General features: G+C 42.3%; 1 protein-coding gene across 1 annotated transcript in view; it reads right to left on the bottom strand.

The window, feature by feature from the left end:
* Positions 1–3,737: 3,737 nt before the first annotated feature.
* Positions 3,738–20,800, bottom strand: part of rgs9b (regulator of G protein signaling 9b) — a 79,226-nt gene continuing 62,163 nt past the window's right edge. Inside the window, exons 17-19 of the mRNA XM_078571234.1 lie at positions 17,305–17,428; positions 8,032–8,531; positions 3,738–3,894 (exon numbers count right to left, since the gene is read on the bottom strand). Coding sequence (XP_078427360.1) covers positions 3,738–3,894; positions 8,032–8,531; positions 17,305–17,428 — 781 coding nt within the window. The remainder of the gene's footprint in view (positions 3,895–8,031; positions 8,532–17,304; positions 17,429–20,800) is intronic.

The raw sequence follows: 20,800 nt of genomic DNA, 5'->3' as shown, positions 1-20,800 counted from the left end.
CTACAGCACACCAGATTGTGGGATGAGGGTGGTGAGATTTAAGAGGGTGCATAAGGAACATGTCATTACCCTGGATAGTAGTGCAGGCTAGCTTCAGTTGGTGCAAGCCTCTCACGAACTTGGACCCCCTGCTGAGGTGTGCAGCCACTCCCTCTTCCCTTACCCCATACCTCCCTTTGTGCATTTATGCATTCAAGTACTCGAGAACCATTGCCTGGCCAGTCAGTTGAAGCCCAGAGGAACAGAAGATCGCCTGAAGAAGAATCACTGCTTCTTGATCTGATACTTGCAGCCACCAGCTCAGATACTGCCCTTATAGTATAGAGGTGGGATCTGCAAGTGGTGAATCACTGGGCATGAATGGGCTGCAACCAGGCTGGGGGAAGGAACAGCATTTGTGCCAACTCATCAGAGAGCATGGTCGCAGATGAGTTCTGTTGCAGAAGGCTCATGTGAGGACTTCTATAGGGCAGGGTACAGGAAAAGACTATTGGACATGCACATATAGATGCTTAGTGCATTAGCAGGCCTGACAGAGAGCTTGTTGCCACTGTTGAGGGGCATGGTGGAGTCCAACTCCAACTTGGCACAGGGCTTTGTGCAAAGTTTGGAGACTATTGTTTCCAGTGTGGTAGGCAGAGAGTCTCAGCCCCCCTGAACACCCTCTGGGTGAAAAAAATCTCTCCAACTCCCCTCTAATCTTTCTGCCAATCTATGCCCCCTGCTTATTGACCTCCCAACCTGACATTATTCTTCCGAAAAACCACCTGCTTATTTTCTCTCAGCCACTTCCTTATTTACCTCTAAGTGGCTTAGTTGGTATCACTTTTTGCCCCTCAGTTGCTAGGTTCTGGGTTCAAGTCCCACTGCAGGGCTTAATCACAAAGATCAAGGCTGACATATAGTGCTACACTGTCAAAGGTGCCATCTATCGGAAATGATATTGAACTGAGGTTCAACCTGCCTGCTTGGTTGGATGTAAAAGATCCCATAGCACTATGCCAAAGAAGAGCCAGGGTGTTATTCTTCAATGTTATGGTCAATATTTACCCCAACATCACAAACAATGATCATTATGGCAATGCTTTTGTGGGCTTTTGCTGTGTGCACATTGGTTGCTGCATGAAAAGTGCGATATAAATGCAAGTCTTGCATTTTTCCAAGTTTTCCCAAGTGATACTCACTGCCTTGATCTTGTAAGACATCCTTTCACATGAAACATTTATCAAAGGGCTCCTGGAAGTATGGGTACGCAGACCCAAATCTTCTGATCAGGATCAAAACCCCCTATTTCCAACCCTGATCAGACAAAAAGTACCCAAAAAACGACCTTCCTCCGATCTTTCTGGGCAATCCTCTGATGGAGTTTCCTTCCAAACTGACTCAGCACAGGAAACCTCAGAGACATCAGCGAAGGGAACCACACGGAAGCGATGCTACCTTCTTATGGCACTAGCTGTCGTATTCAGATAAATAAAAAGTTTAAATGTCCCAAAGCTTCTTTGAAAAGTTATGGAAAGAAGGTAAGTGGGTAAGGGAGGGGGAGGGTGGGTATGGGGGTAGGGTGGGTAATGTAAGTGGGTAAAGCAGTAGGGTGGGTGAGGTAAGTGGGTAAGGGCGTAGGCTGGCAGCTGGGTAGGGTGGTGAGGTAAGGTCAGGGGAAATCTGGGGGTCAGTGGAGGAGTCAGGTGGTGAGATCGGGTTGGGCAGGAGTTGGGGGTTCAGGGGGGGTAGTCAGGGGGTTGGAGGAATCGGGGTGTTGAGGGGGTAGTTGGGAGGGGGGGGTCAGTTATATAGTTACCTAAGAGTTAGATTCTATCTAACATTTCCTGGATAACTATTCACGTAAGTAAATCAGAACCATCTGAAGACTCCGACTCTAAATCAGGGTTGGAACCTTTCTCAGGGGGTCCTGGGGAGCAGGGGAATTACCCATTAGAAGTTCAGACTTCCAGGCAATTCCTACGGAGTCAGTGTGTTGGAGCTTCCAAGGGGTCCCATAGTGCACCTTGCGGGGATATGTCTGGTCTCTGACTATCTGGAGATGGGAAGACCTGGGCCATTGTAATATGACTTTCCTGCATCCACTTGGGGTTTTCTCAAAAGAGTTAAGGAGGTGGCAGAATATTTCAGGGCTTCACTGAATAGTATTCAATTAAATACATCAAAAAACATCAAACCCACATCAAGGTAACAAATAATAATTATCAAGTATTTGAAATTGCACTTTTTAATTTAACACCAGAATACCTCACCAGCAAGAACACTTAGCAGCAACTGGATCTGAAGTACCCACAATCTCATTAGATTTACAAATGAAAAGGTTATGAAACTACTAAAAACAATAAACAAATTGTTTCTATTTAGGCACTTGCACAATAGTGTTACAACGTCAGAAATGATAACTGAAACTGGAGAGCATAGTCTACATTCTATCTCTGATTCATGATATATGGAACAACTGATGTTTAGAAGCATCTTCCAGATAATAATGGATACCTAGTTATGATTACAAATTAGTAATATAATCACATGATTTCATAAATATCTAGAGCTTCATTACTGTTGGCTATCACCCCACAGAATCAATATATAACTGGTGGACTTCACAAGTGGAGTTGTTACAACAAACGTGGTTTCATACTTTTGCTAGCCACTAAAGCCAGCGGGGGAACTTTGCACAAGTTTTCTTTTGTTATTCAGTGAAGGCTTACACAATTTCTTGTGTATGTTACAACATCTGAAAGACCCTGGGCTATTGAATGTGCTAACTAGTTGACATACAGCATTGGTCACTGCTACGAATACCCTGTTCATACAATTCCATAAATCATTTTCTATATTACAATAGTGACTACACATCAAAGTACTTAATTGACTGGAAAGCACTTTGGGACATCCAGTGGTTGTGAAAGTTGCTATATAAATGCAAGTTTTTCTTTTTCTTTATTAAAGTAGAAATGTATACAATAAGAACACATACAACTTGAAGAGTTCTGGTGCCAACAAGATCATATACTTCTTTATACGAGAAAATGAGAAGCACTTCTTTCTTAACTAGAACTAAGATCTTATAGTTCCATTTACAGTCTGAATATGAATGGTCCTTAAACAATAAGGGCTCAGGACTATAATTTCCAACAGGTGTGTACATTCTTTACTCTGATATATTATATGTATATATTTATAAATACACATATAGTGAATCTCAATGGAAAATAAATGCAGAAATGAAACCTTTTTTATTGCATTGCAAACCCAAGTCTGCAATTACTATCGCCATCTCTCTGCTGGTTCTTATTCCATAGGTTTGGTTCTTTAGACCTTCCAGGTCGCTGTGGCATATTTTTCCTGGGAGGAATTATGGGCGTGTGGTGCAGTTGGAGTTTCCCAGTTCTTTACTTTAGAGCTCACTTCTGCCCAGCAGCTGTTTTACTTTGTTACGACAGCTTTAGTTACCCACAGTTCTTAGCAGAGAAAAGCAATGCTATAACAACCTGGATGACCTAAATGAGGGAACAGAAAGTGTTCTATCAAGAAAAATAAAAGTGAAGATTTGTCATCATTTACCAAAGAAGAAAATGAAGCATGTGACAAATAAAACACCACCATCAAGTTGGGTGCTACTTTAACTGTATTTGCTAACATAGCAGAAGAGCTGGTTTCCTGAATCTGGAATTAAGGCAGCTCAAGTACTTGGGTATCTCATAGTCCATTGGTCTTAAGCTGAACTCCCATCATCCTGCTTTACTTTCCTCTGCCACACTCTCCCAAGGACAAATGACTTCCTTTGCAGAGTCCTTGTAGGTACGATGACAATCTTCATCCTCATCCTCGGAGTCTATGGGGTAAATTCTGCTCTCAGACGGGATGTCTACTTTGATTTGGAAAAAGCTGAGGGAATAGAATCAAATACAACAAACAGTAAAAAGAACTCTGAATGCTTTAAGGATCACAGTTGTTCTAAGATTTTTCATTGTCTGACTGTTTGCCCTCAGTTTCTTTTTTTAGTCCTTATCATTACTGAAAGTGCTAACTCATGCTGCGATGCGTCAGTTCCATGAGCACCAACACTCTCCAATACCTGAGCCAAGTGGTCATTTTTCATATCTGCGTCATGTCCAGTCAGTGGGTGTCGTATCAGTGTCAACATTGAGGTGTCACAGCTCGGCCCACTCCTATCCAATTTCACTCCCTCCTGGTCCAGAAACACTGATGCTAATTGCAACGCCCCTACCACTTATTCCATCCCCACACACACATTTATCATCACAGTGTACCAGAGATTATGTTGAGTCCTTTCTGAATTGGATTGCTTGACTTAATGTGCCATCAGGCATTGCATTTAATCATCTGGAAAGGCTTGAGTTGTTTTAAATGCAGATGTGCTCTTCACTCAAAGGGTAGTAGGAATGTTGAACTCTCTCCCCAAATAATAATGTAAATACTGGTTCAGCTGAAATTTCAAGACTCAGATCAGTAGATTTTTATTTGTAAGAGTATCATGACATATGGAACAAGTGCAAAGAAATAGAGTTGAGGTATGGATCAGTCTTGATTGAACTGAAAAGAGGAAGGTTCGAGGAGCTGACTGGCCTACTATTAAATATGTCAAAAAACATCAAGCTCACATCAAGATAACAAGTAATAATTATCAAGTACTTCTAGTTGCACTTTTTAATTTAACACCAGAATAACTCACCAGTAAGAACACTTAGCAGCAACTAGATCTGAAGTACCCACAATCTCATTAGATTTACAAATGAAAAGGTTATGAAATTAATAAAAACAATAAACAAACTGTTTCTATTTAGGCACTTGCACAATAGTGTTACAACGTCAGAAACAATAACAGAAAATGGAGAGCATAGTTTATATTCTATATCTGATTCATGATATATGGAACAACTGATGCTTAGAAGCATCTTCCAGATAATAATGGATACCTAGTTATGATTACAAATCAGTAATATAATCACATGATTTCGTAAATATCTAGAGTGCTTCATTATCACCCCACAGAATCAATATATAATATAATTGGTGGACTTCACAAGTGGAGCTGTTACAACATATGTGGTTTCATACTTTTGCTAGCTACTAAAGCCAGCAGGAGAACATAAGAACTAGAAGCAGGAATAGGCAATTCAGTCCCTCGAGCCTGCCCCGCCATTCAATATGATCATGGCTGATCTCATTTTGGCCTCAACTCTAATTTCCCGCCCTCTCCCCATAACCTTTCAACCCGTTACTAATTAAAAATCTGTCTATCTCCTCCTTAAATTTATTCAGCGTCCTGACATCCACTGCATCCTGAGGTAGTGAATTCCGCAGATTCACAACTCTTAGAGAAAAGTAATTCCTCCTCATCTTTGACTTAAATCCACCACCCCTTAGCCTAAAACTATGGCCTCTCATTCTAGAATGCCCCACAAGGGGCAACATCCATTCCACGTCTACTTTTCTATCCCCTTTAGCATCTTATATACCTCAATTAGATCTCCTGTCATCCTTCTAAACTCTAGCGAGTATCGGCCTAAACTGCTCAGTCTCTCCTCATAAGACAAGTCCTGCATCTCTGGAATCAATCTAATGAACCTCCTCTGAACCACCTCCAATGCAACTACAACTACATTATAAAAGATTTAATAGCTGAGCACTTGAAACAGTGGCAGAATCGGACAGAGTCAGCATGGATTTACAAAAGGGAAATCATGCTTGACAAATCTACTGGAATTTTTTGAGAATGTAACTAGTAGAGTTGATGAGGGGGAGCCAGTGGATGTGGTTTATTTGGACTTTCAGAAGGCTTTTGACAAAGTCCCACATAAGAGATTAGTGTGTAAAATTAGAGCGCATGGGATTGGGGGTAGATATTGAGATGGATAGAAAATTGCTTGGCAGACAGGAAACAAAGAGTAGGAATAAACGGGTCTTTTTCCGAATGGCAGGCAGTGACTATTAGGGTACCGCAGGGATCGGTGCTGGGACCCCAGCTATTCACAATATATATTAATGATTTAGATGAGGAAACTAAATGTAATATCTCCAAATTTGCAGATGACACAAAGCTGGGTGGGAGGGTGAGCTGTGAGGAGGATGCAGAGATGCTTCAGTGTGATTTGGACAAGCTGAGTGAGTGGGCAAATGCATGGCAGATGCAGTATAATGTGGATAAATGTGAGGTTATCCACTTTGGTAGCAAAAACAGGAAAGCAGATTATTATCTGAATGGCTATAAATTGAGAGAGGGGAATGTGCAACGAGACCTGGGTGTCCTCGAACACCAGTTGCTGAAGTTAAGCATGCAGATGCAGCAGGCGGTAAAGAAGGCAAATGGTATGTTGGCCTTCATAGCGAGAGGATTCAAGTACAGGAGCAGGAATGTCTTGCTGCAATTATACAGGGCCTTGGTGAGTCCACACTTGGAATATTGTGTGCAGTTTAGGTCTCTTTATCTGAGGAAGGATGTTCTTGCTATAGAGGGAGTGTGGCGAAGGTTTACCAGACTGATTCCTGGGATGGCGGGATTGACATATGAGGAGAGATTGAGTCGTTTAGGATTATATTCGCTGGAGTTCAGAAGAATGAGGGAGGATCTCATAGAAACCTATAAAATTCTAACAGGACTAGACAGGGTAGATGCAGGAAGGATGTTCCCGATGGTGGGGGAGTCCAGAACCAGGGGTCACAGTCTGAGGATACGGGGTAGATCATTTAGGACTGAGACGAGGAGAAATTTCTTCACCCAGAGAGTGGTGAGCCTGTGGAATTCGCTACCACAGAAAGTAGTTGAAGCCAAAACATTGTATGTTTTCAAGAAGGAGTTAGATATAGCTCTTGGGGCGAAAGGGATCAAAGGATATGGGGAGAAAGTGGAAGCAGGCTATTGAGTTGGATGATCAGCCATGATCATAATGAATGGCGGAGCAGGCTCGAAGGGCTGAATGGCCTACTCCTGCTCCTATTTTCTATGTTTCTATCCTTCCTCAAGTAAGGGGACCAAAACTGTGCACAGTACTCCAGGTGCGGTCTCACCAATGCCTTGTAGTCTTCCTGCCCAGCCCATTAGGACCAAATCTGCCCTTATGCCTCTGTAGTTACCTTTGTTTAACTCCAGAACATTAATGTGGGACTCAAGTTTCTCACTCTCAAACTGAACTTGAAATTCTAGCATGCAATGATCACTCTTCCCTAGAGGATCCTTTACTATGAGATCATTAATTAATCCCATCTCATTACACAAAACCAAATCCAGAATAGCCTGCTCCCTGGTTGGTTCCACAACATATTGGTCCAAGGAACAATCTCTAATACACTCTATGAACTCTCCCTTAAGGTTACCCTTGCCAATTTGATTAGTCCAGCCTGTATGCATATTAAAATCACCCATGATTATTGCCATGCCTTTATTACATGCTGAACTTTGCACAAGTTTTCTTTTGTTATTCAGTGAAGGCTTACACAATTTCTTGTGTATGTTACAACATCTGAAAGACCCTGGGCTATTGAATGTGCTAACTGGTTATCATACGGTATTGGTCACAGCTGTGAATACCCTGTTCATACAATTCCATATATTATTTTCTATATTACAATAGTGACTACACTTCAAAGTACTTAATTGATTGGAAAGTGCTTTGGGACATCCAGTGGTTGTGAAAGTTGCCATATAAATGCAAGTTTTTATTTTACTTTATAAAAGTAGAAATGTATACAATAAGAATCTTACCTCATTGTGGGACCAGCTCCATTGACAAGTAGTTCCAATATAAAGGAGAGGATCATAATGGTTTTGAATGTTGGTTTCTAACATTCAAAATAATTACAGCATTCTTTTGGGCTATTTATATAATATTTAACTCTAAGTAACATTAGTCTGCTAAAATGATCAGTAAATAGATATCTAAATAGATAGATATTGTGAGCGAGCCACAAACTTGAAACCTCTAAAACTCTACAAGGTGTTAACTTATTACTTGAGATCTAAAATAAACTGAAAAACAGTGGAAGAAAAGCAAAATCACTTACTTGGACACTCTTCTTGGCTTTTGCTGTAGCTGTTTCTCTTCACCATTTAACGGTTGGATCTTTCGATTGTTCAGTGAGATGCACTTGGGAGACAAAGTTGCAAAGACTGGCGAATTTGTACATCCCCGTTTCAAAAACTTGCTGAAGGACAGAGTCATTTTAGATTTCTGAGAAGGTTTGGTTTCCATGGACAGTGGTGTCTGGTGGCAGGTACTCGATTCGGACCCAATAGACAACTCTGTGCTTTCAGCAACTGAGGAAAATTGATTAGAAATAGAATGATTTTGCTCCCATTTTCTTTCCATTGCTGGAGTGCTGTCTATGGCTACGCTGATCGGTGAGGGGCAGATTGCACTGTTTGGTAGTGGAATGTATCTGGGGGAGCAGAAGGGCAGATCACCGTTGGCAGGATTGGATAAGGACGGGCTTGGGGAACAAGGTGGGATACATAAGCCTGTGTATACTGTCAGGTGGGGAACAGGTGCAGTAAACCTACGTATCTATAAAAAAAAAGAAAAAAAAGTTTAGAACATAACATAAAAAGGAGTAGGCTATCTGACCCCTCCAACCTGTTCTGCCATTCAGTAAGATCAGGGCAAAATCTATCGATCTCTGTCTTGCATATACTCAACAACTGAGTGTCCATGGCCCTCTGGGGTAGAGAATTCCAATGTCATTTTCTGGTTACCATCTGCACAACTCTTTCAACACAAAGAAACATCCATTATAATACCCTGACAGGCACAAGGATCATATTGCAGCTAAAAGAGGTTTTAGAGAATAATGCAAGAGTAACTTACTGAATCCCACTTCCCCGCCTTATCCCCGTAATCCTGCAATGTTTTTCTTTTCAGTTACCTAATTTTGTTTTAAAGGCCTCAATTGAATCTAGCAAATGGGGTCCACCTGCAGGGTGGGTCTCAGTGGAGACCTTCAAGATTTTAAAGGCAAAAGGGACAGAGGGAGGGGGAAAGCTTGGCACCCATCAACCCCACCTCTTGCTTTTACTTGGAGTGCCCTGCAGTTGGTCTGACAACTGTCATTCATTCATTGTTTGAGTACATCAATGATTCTGACTTAGGCACGGAGAACATCATTGTTTAGGGACCTGTTCAGCATGAATGTGAGATGAGGCTCAGAGAACTAACACAGCAATTGCACTTTGAAGTGATCCATTTTATGTGAAATCCTTTGGGGCGATTCTGAGTGACATGATAAGTTGCTGTATAAATGGAAAATCTTTCTATGATAAGATCAGAATGATCCCAAAATGTTTGGAAAAAAACACTGCTGATTTGAACTAGTGTGAGCTGGGTAATCTATTGCTCAAAACAGATGTTTAAAATTAAACACTGACTGCTGATATACATTTGAGTGCTTCCACCGGGAGCTATGTCTAGTCAGATAGCCAATGGAAATTGAATTGGGAAAGATATAAAAGAGCTTCACTATCGCTCATTCTACACTATCGCACAAAGTCACAATCTTACCGCATTGTGGGACCAGCTCCATTGACAAGTAGTTCCAATATAAAGGAAAGGATCATAATGGTTTTGAATGTTGGTTTCTAACATTCAAAATAATTATAACATTCATAGTAATTATAACATTCTTTTGGACTATTTATATCGTATTTAACTCTCAGTAACATTAGTCTGCTAAAATGACCAGTAAATAGGTATATGTAAGTGAGCCACAAACTTGAAACTCAATGAGGAAACTCATAACATAAGCATCATAGGCCAACTAGATGATATGAAAGCTTTGTGAATCCTTAGACAGAATTGTTAATAGATACCCAGTGCTTAATTGCAATGTATAGTGTCAATGATAAGCAACTAACCTGCTCTTACTTTAAATGGCGCCAGGGCTGAGTAGTAGTGAAGTTGAAGAGCAAGTGGGGAGGGTGAGGAGCAAGTGGGGAGGGTGAGGAGCAAGTGGGGAGGGTGAGGAGCCATATGATGTCTGACTCCAGGGGTTTTTGTGTGTTGCAATTTGTGAGGTTTTTATTTCCAGTAACAATTTAGCTTTTGTTCCTTTCACTATTGATAAAGATGATATTTTTTGACACTATGCAAAAGAGGAAAATCCCCTTGCATACTTTGCATCCTGTATTTTATTTTTTGGAGTTAAAAGAACACCACTTCTGAAAGAAACAAATTCCCACTCTCAAAACAGAAATATAAATTACACTCAGCTCAAGACAACATCAGTACACCACTGTGGCTAACAGGATATAACCACAAACCCACTTTCCATCATGTACTGGATTACCACTGCAGGAAGGGCATTAGAGCATGACAGTGCCATGTCTGCCTCTCAACAACCCATTGCAGAGCAGCATGGTCATGTTCCTGGCATCAGGCTGCCTGCTGCTTGAGGATGTGGAAACCTCACAGAAAGGGAAGTGGGGGCAATCAAAGGGGTAGTGCAATATTTAAAAACAACAGAAAAAATGGATTGAAATACACCCGTTAAAGGAAAAGCGGCACATGGGAGAAAATCAAGCACCAATGAATTGTATGGAGTAGAGAAACACTGAAAAATCTCAGACAGGGTGGGTAAGGATGATGGTTCATAAAGTAGCAGAGTTACTCTTTATTTCGTCAAAAGTCGGCAGATAAATAGAAATATCTAGAGGGGGAACTTGTTGCAACAGTGATTATTTTAGCACAAAATGAAGCCATGCAGAATACAAAGATGACTGTTGATAAAGGCAACATTAGATTCTGTGCAAAAGGGGAAGTGTCAGGGATGTGCTTTGGGTAAAAGGTGCATGTTTTAGAGTTTCAAGTAAAGATGCAAAAAGGCATCAGATGGAGTTCAACAATGATGGTGGCTTCAAATGCATGGGTAGAATATTTGAACAATAGTATGTGAAAGACACAATGAAAATGAGGAAACAGATTTGGAGTTTTACAATGCAACACACGTCAAATCCAGGATAACCCAGAGTTTGGCACAACATGAAAACATCAATTAGACTCAACAGAAAACACACAAAGCAGATGTGGAATGATTGACACTACTTTATTTTTATTAAATGAACATGAAATAGAACCTGCAGCCAAAACATGCCATTCTGAAAATCCACTGTTCACACTTTCACAGGAGCTTCAGTCTGTGGAATTTAGTTTTTAAAATACAGATGTTGTGTGAGACATGCTCCCAATACTAATCACATAACAATCTCTAGCTATGACAGGCCAGAACTAGGTTAGATGTTGGGAGGTGTATTTTTTTGCCAGAGAAAGGTAGACCTGTGATTTGCTGAATTCTTTCAGTTGACAGCTGGACCTGCTTCTGGAGGGTCAGAGATCATTTCATACAAAAATAGATACAATAATCAGGCCCAGAGTGCTCTGCTGGATTGGTTGTGATCACCCAAGGGGGAAGAGGATCAGAGAGGAATTTTCCATCTAATTGGGCTAAATTGTAGCTTCCACATTGTTTTTGGTGGCTTGTTGGGGGCTGTATATATTGTGAGGCACAAGACATCATAATTGTGTGGGACAGAATGGATCAAACAGTGGGTCTTTTCCTATCCATTATTGTTCGTATGTTGACCTGGACCAAATAGATCTATCCTTCTGTACCATTAGGACTCTATGACCTTTTCTGAATTTTGATTAGAATTTCCAGCTTCTTGTTACTGCCACTAACCACACTACCATAATGAACTTTACCCCCTCAGTTTTATTTTGGCATGTGTCTTGTGGCGGGATGGTCACAGCCTTTTATAACATAGTAGTTAGATTCAGTTATGATCACGGTTGAGCTATATGCAATGTCATTTCTCCATTGCAACACAGTGAAAACAAGAAACTACCGTACCAGTTCGAAGGATCTGTCATAGTAGCATTTTTGCGTAATGCCCATGGTTTACTGTCATTGTGGTTTGAATCTTGTGGGACACTGGCAATCCAGTTACTCATTGTGCAAACCCTTCTTTCTCCTCCTTGCTTTACCAATTACAGCTTATGGGAAACCTACTCCCAGATAATGGTCAATGTTGAAGTTGGGAATTATAAGAAAGCAACTTGGTGATAAATTGCCCTTCACTCTGGCAGTGTGGGCTCTACTGCTCTCTTACCATCCCACAGTAGCACAATGCTAATTCATATGTTGGTAACAATGAACAGGAACTCCGTGGTATGTGGATCTATTATTGGCACAAGCCCATATCTCCCCACTCTCTGACACCCTGATTTAATCTAATACTCCAGCAAGTTATTCACTGCAGCTGAATCACCTAATACAAGCCAAGATTGACTACTTTAAAATATCATATCGTAATTGCACAGCTCTTTAAAACTAGAATAAAATTACTCTTGTGCTCTTTACATTGCATATTTAAACCTGCTTCAAAACAGTAACACATCTCAAGGTTGTGATGACGCAGATAATCTGCTTGAGTCTGTTTCTATTGTTTGTTAACTGAACCAATGTATTACTCCATTGGAACAGACTCTCATATATTATCTGATCTATAGCCTCCAACCACCTGTGTGTTCCCTTGTAGGGAGCTCCCTATTACCTGTGTGATATCCTATATATAGCCTCCTACTACCTGTGTGTTTTCTTAGATGCAGTTCATTCCTATTGCATGTTCTGTCCTGTGTTCTCTACTTTTGGTCTACATATGCTATCCTATAGTTTGATTTTATTTTATTTCACTGAATCATGGTAAATCAATGTCATGGTGAAATGAAGTTTCTAAAGTATGCAGAAATTCTAACCATGATATATGACTATGTAAAAGCAGACCACTATGGAGACACCAGCAGCACTTGCATGACATCAAACAAATCAAAGAGGAAAGACTATTCATGTATATCCGACAGGAAGATGACAGAGCCACCTAAACAAGAGCAGAGAACAGAAGATTCATAGAAGCCAAACACAATCCTAAGACCCTTTTTAAAAGGGAAAGAGCAGAGAGGCTGCTGAACCCAGAGACTACTTCCATCCTACAGACCCTGGACAAGCTGCACTGTCGTAGATTCTCCATGGGGAAACGCTTGAGATGATAAAGCTCAGTGTAATTCTTCCCAGACCCCCTCCCACAGACATTTTGGCGATAATTTTAAGATGCTCAAACCAAATTATACTATTTAACTGAGTAAATGCATATAGAAAATTTTTTTACAACAAAAAGACATCATTTTATAAATGATTCCACAAACAAAACACATTTGATATTTTGGGCAGTGGTTTGATTGTATCAGATAGCGTCCCCTTGCTCTCTCCCTACAATCAGATTGAAACTTAATGAGACCAAGCATTAAAATGATAAAGTGAAAAGGCTATCAAATATAGTACAGGAGGAAAGAGTAAACACATTACATTCCCTCTTCAATTATATATTAAGAAATAAAGAATTCAAACTTTCAGGGCCAATGATTGACAATTACAAGGTAATTTAAACTGCACAAACCATTACCTCTTATTAGCATAGTCACTTATACCCTAATTAATGCCTACATACAAATATTCAAGAACTCTTTAAGAGCAGCAGCTACAAGCTGCCATTAACTTTAATATCCCTTTGGTTTATTTCTGTTTACATTGAATCATTTTACTTAAAAGATGTGGGTTTGGTGGGGTTGTTAGCCAGGTGTCATTAGATATTTGAATTAATATCACCAAATGGAGACAGTCACTAATAGCTTTTGTTATACACTGATGCCTTAAATAGTCCTACCCCACCCACCCCAGCCAGATCAAACTCTCAGCACAGCAAAACTCATAGCACCACAGTGCACACACAAATGAATAATGCCATCCAAGTTTCAGAGGGTATCCAGACTGCTTGGGATGCACAATAAATACAGCCCACTCTGCACACTGGAGTTTGAAGTGTTGTGTCAGCCATGGTGGTTGTCATGGCAGCTGACAGCATTGCACCCGCAACCCCACCCCCCACCCATCTAAACATCAACTTACTCTGTGAGTCTTGGTGAAGAACCAGCCTCGGAACTGGAGCAGGATTTCGCTGCTCTCTTGTGCTGAATTTCCACCTTTATGGAGCAAAAACCTGAATACAAAGCTGGTGTAACCTGTGTTGTTTCAGCTTGTTAACTCATTATTTCCACCGCGCTTTCAGCTTTAGTAACTACAAACCAACAACCCCCCTGATAATGGCAGCACCTACTGATGTTAACCCATTAACTTTGCTCTGTTGGGCTCAGCAACTTCTCCCAGTCACCCCCCTGAAGATGGGATCAGAATTCACTGCTTGCACAAAAATGTTCAAAACTTTGACAGAAATAGACAGAAATTATCTAAAAGGTGTGATTGACCATTCTTTGCAACAAATTTTCATAAAATGGATATTGATCCTGACAGCAGCATTGGAACGTTAATAAACTTTTATACATTTTCACATTTAAGAGTTGAGAAGGACAGTGTAATGAACCCAATCTGTGTTTGCATAGCTCTCTGTCACTAGATGACTTGTTCTATGTCAGTGCAACAGTTATTCTTTATTCTGTTGAGTATTTTTAAAGACTTTTCTCATCCCTCTTCTCACTAGCCCTTGTTAGGACCTGATACACATTGCCCTCCAGCTCCCGCACATCTCCATGAGCTACAGGACTAGATCACACACTTCCCCACACAAAATGTTGCCATTCAGTTGCCAGTCCAGAGATGCACTTTAATAAGAACCCATCCTCTGAATCCCTCCACCCACCAACATAGGCTCCTTTGTAAACCTTCAGTGACTACGAGAGTGGCAGGAAATAATGAGCTGAAGATAAGAAATATTACATCTCATCAACAAACGGCAATAGCTTCAGCTTTACACTGTTTATTGCTAGCTACTGCGTTCAATAGCCAATATTTAGATTTGCATAGACACTTATTGGTACAGTTTTAGATAGGTACGTTATACACAGGGCTCGAAGGGAAGCTTAAAAACAAGGTGGCACAAGAGATGGTGGTGATTCTGGGATGCTGTGGTGCATGTTGGGGAGAGTTATGGGATGATGGGGGTGTAGGGTGCTGGGGGTGGGTTTGTGTGTGATGGTGGGAGGTGTGGAATTGTGGTGAGATGGTGGTGTAGGATGCGGGGGATGGGTTTGGGCTGCACATGGGGAAGCAATAGAAAACTGAATGAAACAGTCAATCTCTATGAGCAGTTGGATAATGGAGCACTGCTCACACAAAAAGAATTATTTGACAGCCCCTCTTGACTTACATTATGTAGCTGAGTTCTAAATAACATGTAGTTGGTGCAATTGTATGAAGAGCAACAACTTGCATTTATATAATGGCCGGGATTTTCTAGCCCCGCTACGGGTGGGACCTGCGGGCGAGGCGGTGCCCCAGCCAGAAGTCCATTGACTTGCGACGGGACCGGAAGATCGCGGCGGGCGGGTGTGGAAAATCCAGCCCAATGTCTTTACTGTAGTAAAACGTACTAAGGTGCTTCACATAAAAGAATTATCAAACAAAAGCTAGCACTAAGCCTGATTTTTGGAGGATTACTGGCAGCGCACATCAGACAGAAAAATGTTTGCACAGCACCTGCTCCCAAAGGATAAAGTTCTGTGCTGGGATCTCTCATTTGGAAAATGGGCCCTTTAGTATCAGCTTGGCTCAGCCAACACAGCCCCTTGCTCATGAGTTGAGGTCAAGAGCTACTCCAAATCCATCAGTTGATATATTAAACTGAGGACCCGTCTGCCTGTTTGGGTAGATGTTAAAGAACCTCAGTGAAGGAGTCTTCAGTATTCTGGCCAACATTCCTTGACAAGAATCCCCAAAAAACAGGTGATATGCTCATTCCTCTCACTGCTGTTTGTAGGATATTGTTTAATGCAAAATGGCATTTCTCTACATAACAACAGTTACTCATTGCAAAATTAGTTTCTTATAACTGAAACGGTTTGAGATGCTTGTGTGAAACTTGATGAGGTGTTATATAAATATACAATAATTAACCTGGATTCCATTAATCAAGGAAATGGCTGGGAATTTCATAGGAACAAGAAGCAGGAGTAGGCCATTCAGCCCCTCGAATCTGCTCCATAATTTAACTCAATCATGGCTGAACTTCTACTTCAACCCCCATCTTCCTGCGCTAGCCCTGTATCACTTGATGTCATTGGTATCTAGAAATTTATCGACCTCTGCTTTGAACATATTCAATGACTGAGCCTCCACAGCCCTCTGAGGTAAAGAATTCCACAGATTCACCACCCTCTAACTGAAGAAATTCCTCCTCATTTCGATCCTAAACGGCCTACCTCTTATTCTAAGACTGTGTCCCCTGGATCTAGACCCCCAGCCAGGAGAAACATCCTGCATCTCCCCTGTTGAGCCCTGTATGGATTTTGTACACTTCAATGAGATTTCCCGGGAGCTGATCCTGCTCTGCCCCCACAACTTTACTGCAAATGAAAGCTGTTTATCTGTGGAAATCGCTTTCCACTGATAAAACATCTCTGAGGATATTCCTGGGCAGTATGGTGCTATGGCTGGGTGGCAATAAAATGAATTGATGCCTTGTTTCATTGAGCTGGTGATCAATATAGGTTCCTTTACTTGTGTAATATAAATGTGCGCTCCTGCATGTATTCGCTCTTAGTGGTGAAAGAACTTATAGGTGATTGGGACCACAAAATTATTCCATGTAAGTGAAGCAATGGTGCATTTCAACATGAATTACATCATTGCGCCATTGGTAAACGAGCAAAGTAAAGGTTTATCAAACAATTTTTCCCATGTGAGCAGACCCCATTTACAGAGAACACTCATAACATGACTGAATAAATTCTACCTACAGTCTTCCTTGTCCACTGCGTATTGTTTGGTTCAGAATGAGCAGGGAGATGAACAGGAGGGGCAAGGGGAGAAGGCAGAAGAGGAGCATGGAGGGAAGGGTAGGAGGAGAGGGCTGGAAGGGGGGAGGGCAGGAGGGGAGCATGGAGGGGAGGGCAAGAGGAGAAGACAGGAGGGGAGGGCAGGAGAGGAGGGTGGAGGGTGATGAGGCAGTAGAAGGACATAAAAAGAGAGGCTAGTGGAGACTTGCTGAAGGGGAGGGTGTGGAAGGAAACTCACAATTAAATGCTATTACAGCTTGGTGTGGTGCTGATGCTATCATGTGCCCCATCCTCTCACACTTCGAGCACTGCGTACATGCCCTTATGTATGTTAAATGTTTAATTTGTTGAGCATTTTGTAGAAATGATGGTTTAGCGTTTACTGAGTCTCTTGTTTGGGAGGCTGCTGCGTCAGCTGGTTCCTGCGATCTAACTTGCTCATAACCTGTGTTATGTCGACCACCTTCGTCCCGCTGGCGGCTGCTTTTGCTTTTGCTTCCTGCTCGAGCTGCCGCAGGATTACAGGGCTGGGACTGGAGCGTCTGTGTCTCTTCATGAAAGGGAAATTACTGAAAACAACAAAATATCATTATATAAGATGCATGAAAACAGTTATCGTTTCTGCTACGTTTGTACATCTATTCATGAGTGATAAATAACTCAGCCCACAGCCCCTCTGGTGATACAGTGAATGAATACACCACCCACTGTGTTATACATATCTGAAATCCACGGTCTCCAGCGTATTTGCCAAACTTAACCGTGGCTGTGGTGGAATTGGCCTAAATGCTGCACTTTTCAAGTAACTTATTAGTTATGATACTGTATCCTTAGGGTGTAATGAAGCACTATATAAAAAGCAAATTGTTGCTTTCAGTATCTCACATTCCTCTTATTTTCCCCATGTCTGAGGAATGATTAAACCTTCCACCCAAAGACACAGTTCACATTGGGAACTTACTGTCTGGAAAGCCGGACTGGCACCTATAACGTACCTTTCACAACCTCAGGGCACACCAACATACTTTACAGCTAATTAAATATATTATTTCAAAATGTAATCCCTATTATTTCAAAATGTAATCCCTGTTGTAATGTAGGAAAAATGGCAGCCAATATGCACACAGCAAGATCCCACAGACAGTAATGTGATGATCGGGCAGGAGAGCATTTGTTTTATTAATTCATAGGATGTGGGTGTCACTGGCTAGGCCAGCATTTATTGCCCATCCCTAATTGCCTCTTGAGAAGGTGGTGGTGAGCCGCCACCTTGAACCACTGCAGTCCATGTGGGGTAGGTACACCCACAGTGCTGTTAGGGATAGAGTTCCAGGATTTTGACCCAGCGACAGTGAAGGAATGGCAATATATTTCTAAGTCAGGATGGTGTGTGGCTTGGAGGGGAACTTCCAGTTGGTGGTGTTCTGCTGCCCTTGTCCTTCTATCTAGATGGTAACCATCGTGGGTTTGGAAGGTGCTATCCAAGGAGCCTTGCTGAGTTGCTACGGTACATCCTGTAGATGGTACACACTGCTGCCACTGTCCGTGGTGGAAGGACTGAATGTTGAAGGTGGTGGATGGGGTGCCAATCAAGTGTGCTACTTTGTCCTGGATGGTGTTAAGCTTCCTGAGTTGTTGGAGCTATACTCATCCAGGCAAGTGGAGAGTATTCCATCACACTCCTGACCTGTGCCTTGTAGATGGTGGACATGCTTAGGGGAGTCAAGCAGGTGAGTTACTCGCCGCAGGATTCCTAGCCCCTGACCTGCTCTTGTAGCCACAGTATTTATATGGCTAGTCCAGTTCCGTTTCTAGCCAATGGTAACCCCCCCCCCCCAGAATATTGATGGTGGGGCACATTCAGTGATGGAAATGCGATTGAATGTCAAGGAGTGATGGTTAGATTCTCTCTTGTTGGAGTTGGTCATTGCCTGGCACTTGTGTGTTACTTGCCACTTGTCAGCTCAAGCCTGGATATTGTCCAGGCCTTGCTGTATTTGGACATGGACTGCTTCAGTAGCCGAGGAGTTGTAAATGCTGCTGAACATTGTGCAATCATCAGTGAACATGCCCACTTCTGACCTTAAGATGGAAGGAAGGTCATTGATGAAGCAGCTAAAGATGGTTGGGCCCAGGACACTACCCTGAGGAACTCCTGCAGTGATGTCCTGGAACTGAGATGATTGACCTCCAACAACTACAACCATCTTCTTTTGTGCTAGGTATGACTCCAACTACTGGAGAGTTCTCCCCCTGATTCCCATTTACTTCAGTTTTGCTAAGGCTCTTTGATGCCACACTCAGTCAAATGCTGCCTTGATGTCAAGGGCAATCACTCTCACCTCACCTCTGGAGTTCAGCTCTTTTGTCCATGTTTGAACCAAGGCTGTAATGAGGTCAGGAGCTGAGTGACCCTGGTGGAACCCAAACTGAGCATCAGTGAGCAGGTTATTGCTAAGCATATGCTGCTTGATAGCACTATTGATGACCTCTTCCATCACTTTACTGATGATTGAGAGTAGACTGATGGGGTGGTAATCGGCTGGGTTGGATTTGTCTTGCTTTTTGTGTACAGGACATACCTGGGCACTTTAGCACGTTGCTGGGTAGATGCCAGTATTGTAGCTGTACTGAAGCAGCTTGGTTAGGGGCGTGACAAGTTCTGCAACACAAGTCTTCAGTACTATTTCCAAAATATTGTCAGGGCCCATAGCCTTTGCAGTATCCAGTGCATTCAGCCATTTCTTGATATCACGTGGAGTGAATCGAATTGGCTCAAGACTGGCATTAGTGATGCTGGGGACCTCTAGAGGGGGCCGAGATGGATCATCCACTCAGTACTTTTGGCTGAAGATTGTAGCCTTATATTTTGCACTGATGCGCTTGGCTCCCCCATCATTGAGAATAGGATATTTGTGGAGCCTCCTCCTCCAGTAAGTTGTTTAATTGTCCACCACCATTCATGACTGGATGTGGCAGGACTGCAGAGTTTGGTCTGATCCGTTGGTTGTGGGATCACTTAGCTCTGTCTATCACTTGCTGTTTATGCTGTTTGGTATGCAAGTAGTCCTGTGTTGCAGCTAAACCAGGTTGACCTCATTTTTAGGTGTGCCTGGTGCTGCTCCTGGCATGCCCTCCTGCACTCTTCATTGAACCAGGGTTGATCCCCTGGCTTGGTGGCAATGGTAGAGTGAGGGATATGCTGGGCGATGAGGTTACAGATTGTGGCTGAGTACAATTTTGCTGCTGCTGATGGTCCACAACACCTCATGGATGCCCAATCTTGAGTTGCTAGATCTGTTTGAAATCTATCCCAGTTAGCACGGTAATTGTACCAAACAACACAATGCAGGGTATCCTCAATGTGAAGACAGTCCTTCGTCTCGGACTGTGTGGTGGTTACTCCTACTGATACTGTCATGGACAGATGCATCTGTGGCAGGCAGGTTGGTGAGGATGAAATCAAGTATGTTTTTCCCTCTTGTTGGTTCCCTCACCACCTGCCGTAGACCCAGTCTAGCAGCTATGTCTTTTAGGACTCAGCCAGCTTGGTCAGTAGTGGTGCTACCAAACCACTCTTGGTGATGGACATTGAAGTCCCCCAACCAGAGTACATTCTATGCCTTTGCCACCCTCAGTGCTTCCTCCAAATGGTGTTCAATATGGAGGAGTATGATTCATCAGCTGAGGGGGCGCTGTACGTGGTAATCAGCAGGAGACTTCCTTGCCCATGTTTGACCCGATCCCATGAGACTTCATGGGGTCCGGAGTGGATGTTGAGGACTCCCAGGGCAATTTCCTCCCGACTGTATACCACTGTGCCGCCACCTCTGCTGGGTCTGTCCCGCCAGTGAGACAGGACATACCCAGGGATGGTGATGGTGGTGTCTGGGACATTATCTGTAAGATATGATTCTGTGAAGATGACTATGTCAGGCTGT

The sequence above is a fragment of the Cetorhinus maximus genome, chromosome 24 (genome assembly GCF_964194155.1).
Source record: "Cetorhinus maximus chromosome 24, sCetMax3.hap1.1, whole genome shotgun sequence".
NCBI classification, from domain to species: Eukaryota; Metazoa; Chordata; class Chondrichthyes; order Lamniformes; family Cetorhinidae; genus Cetorhinus; species Cetorhinus maximus.
Note: the sequence above shows the minus strand (reverse complement) of the source record. Positions and strands in the feature narration are given on the sequence as shown.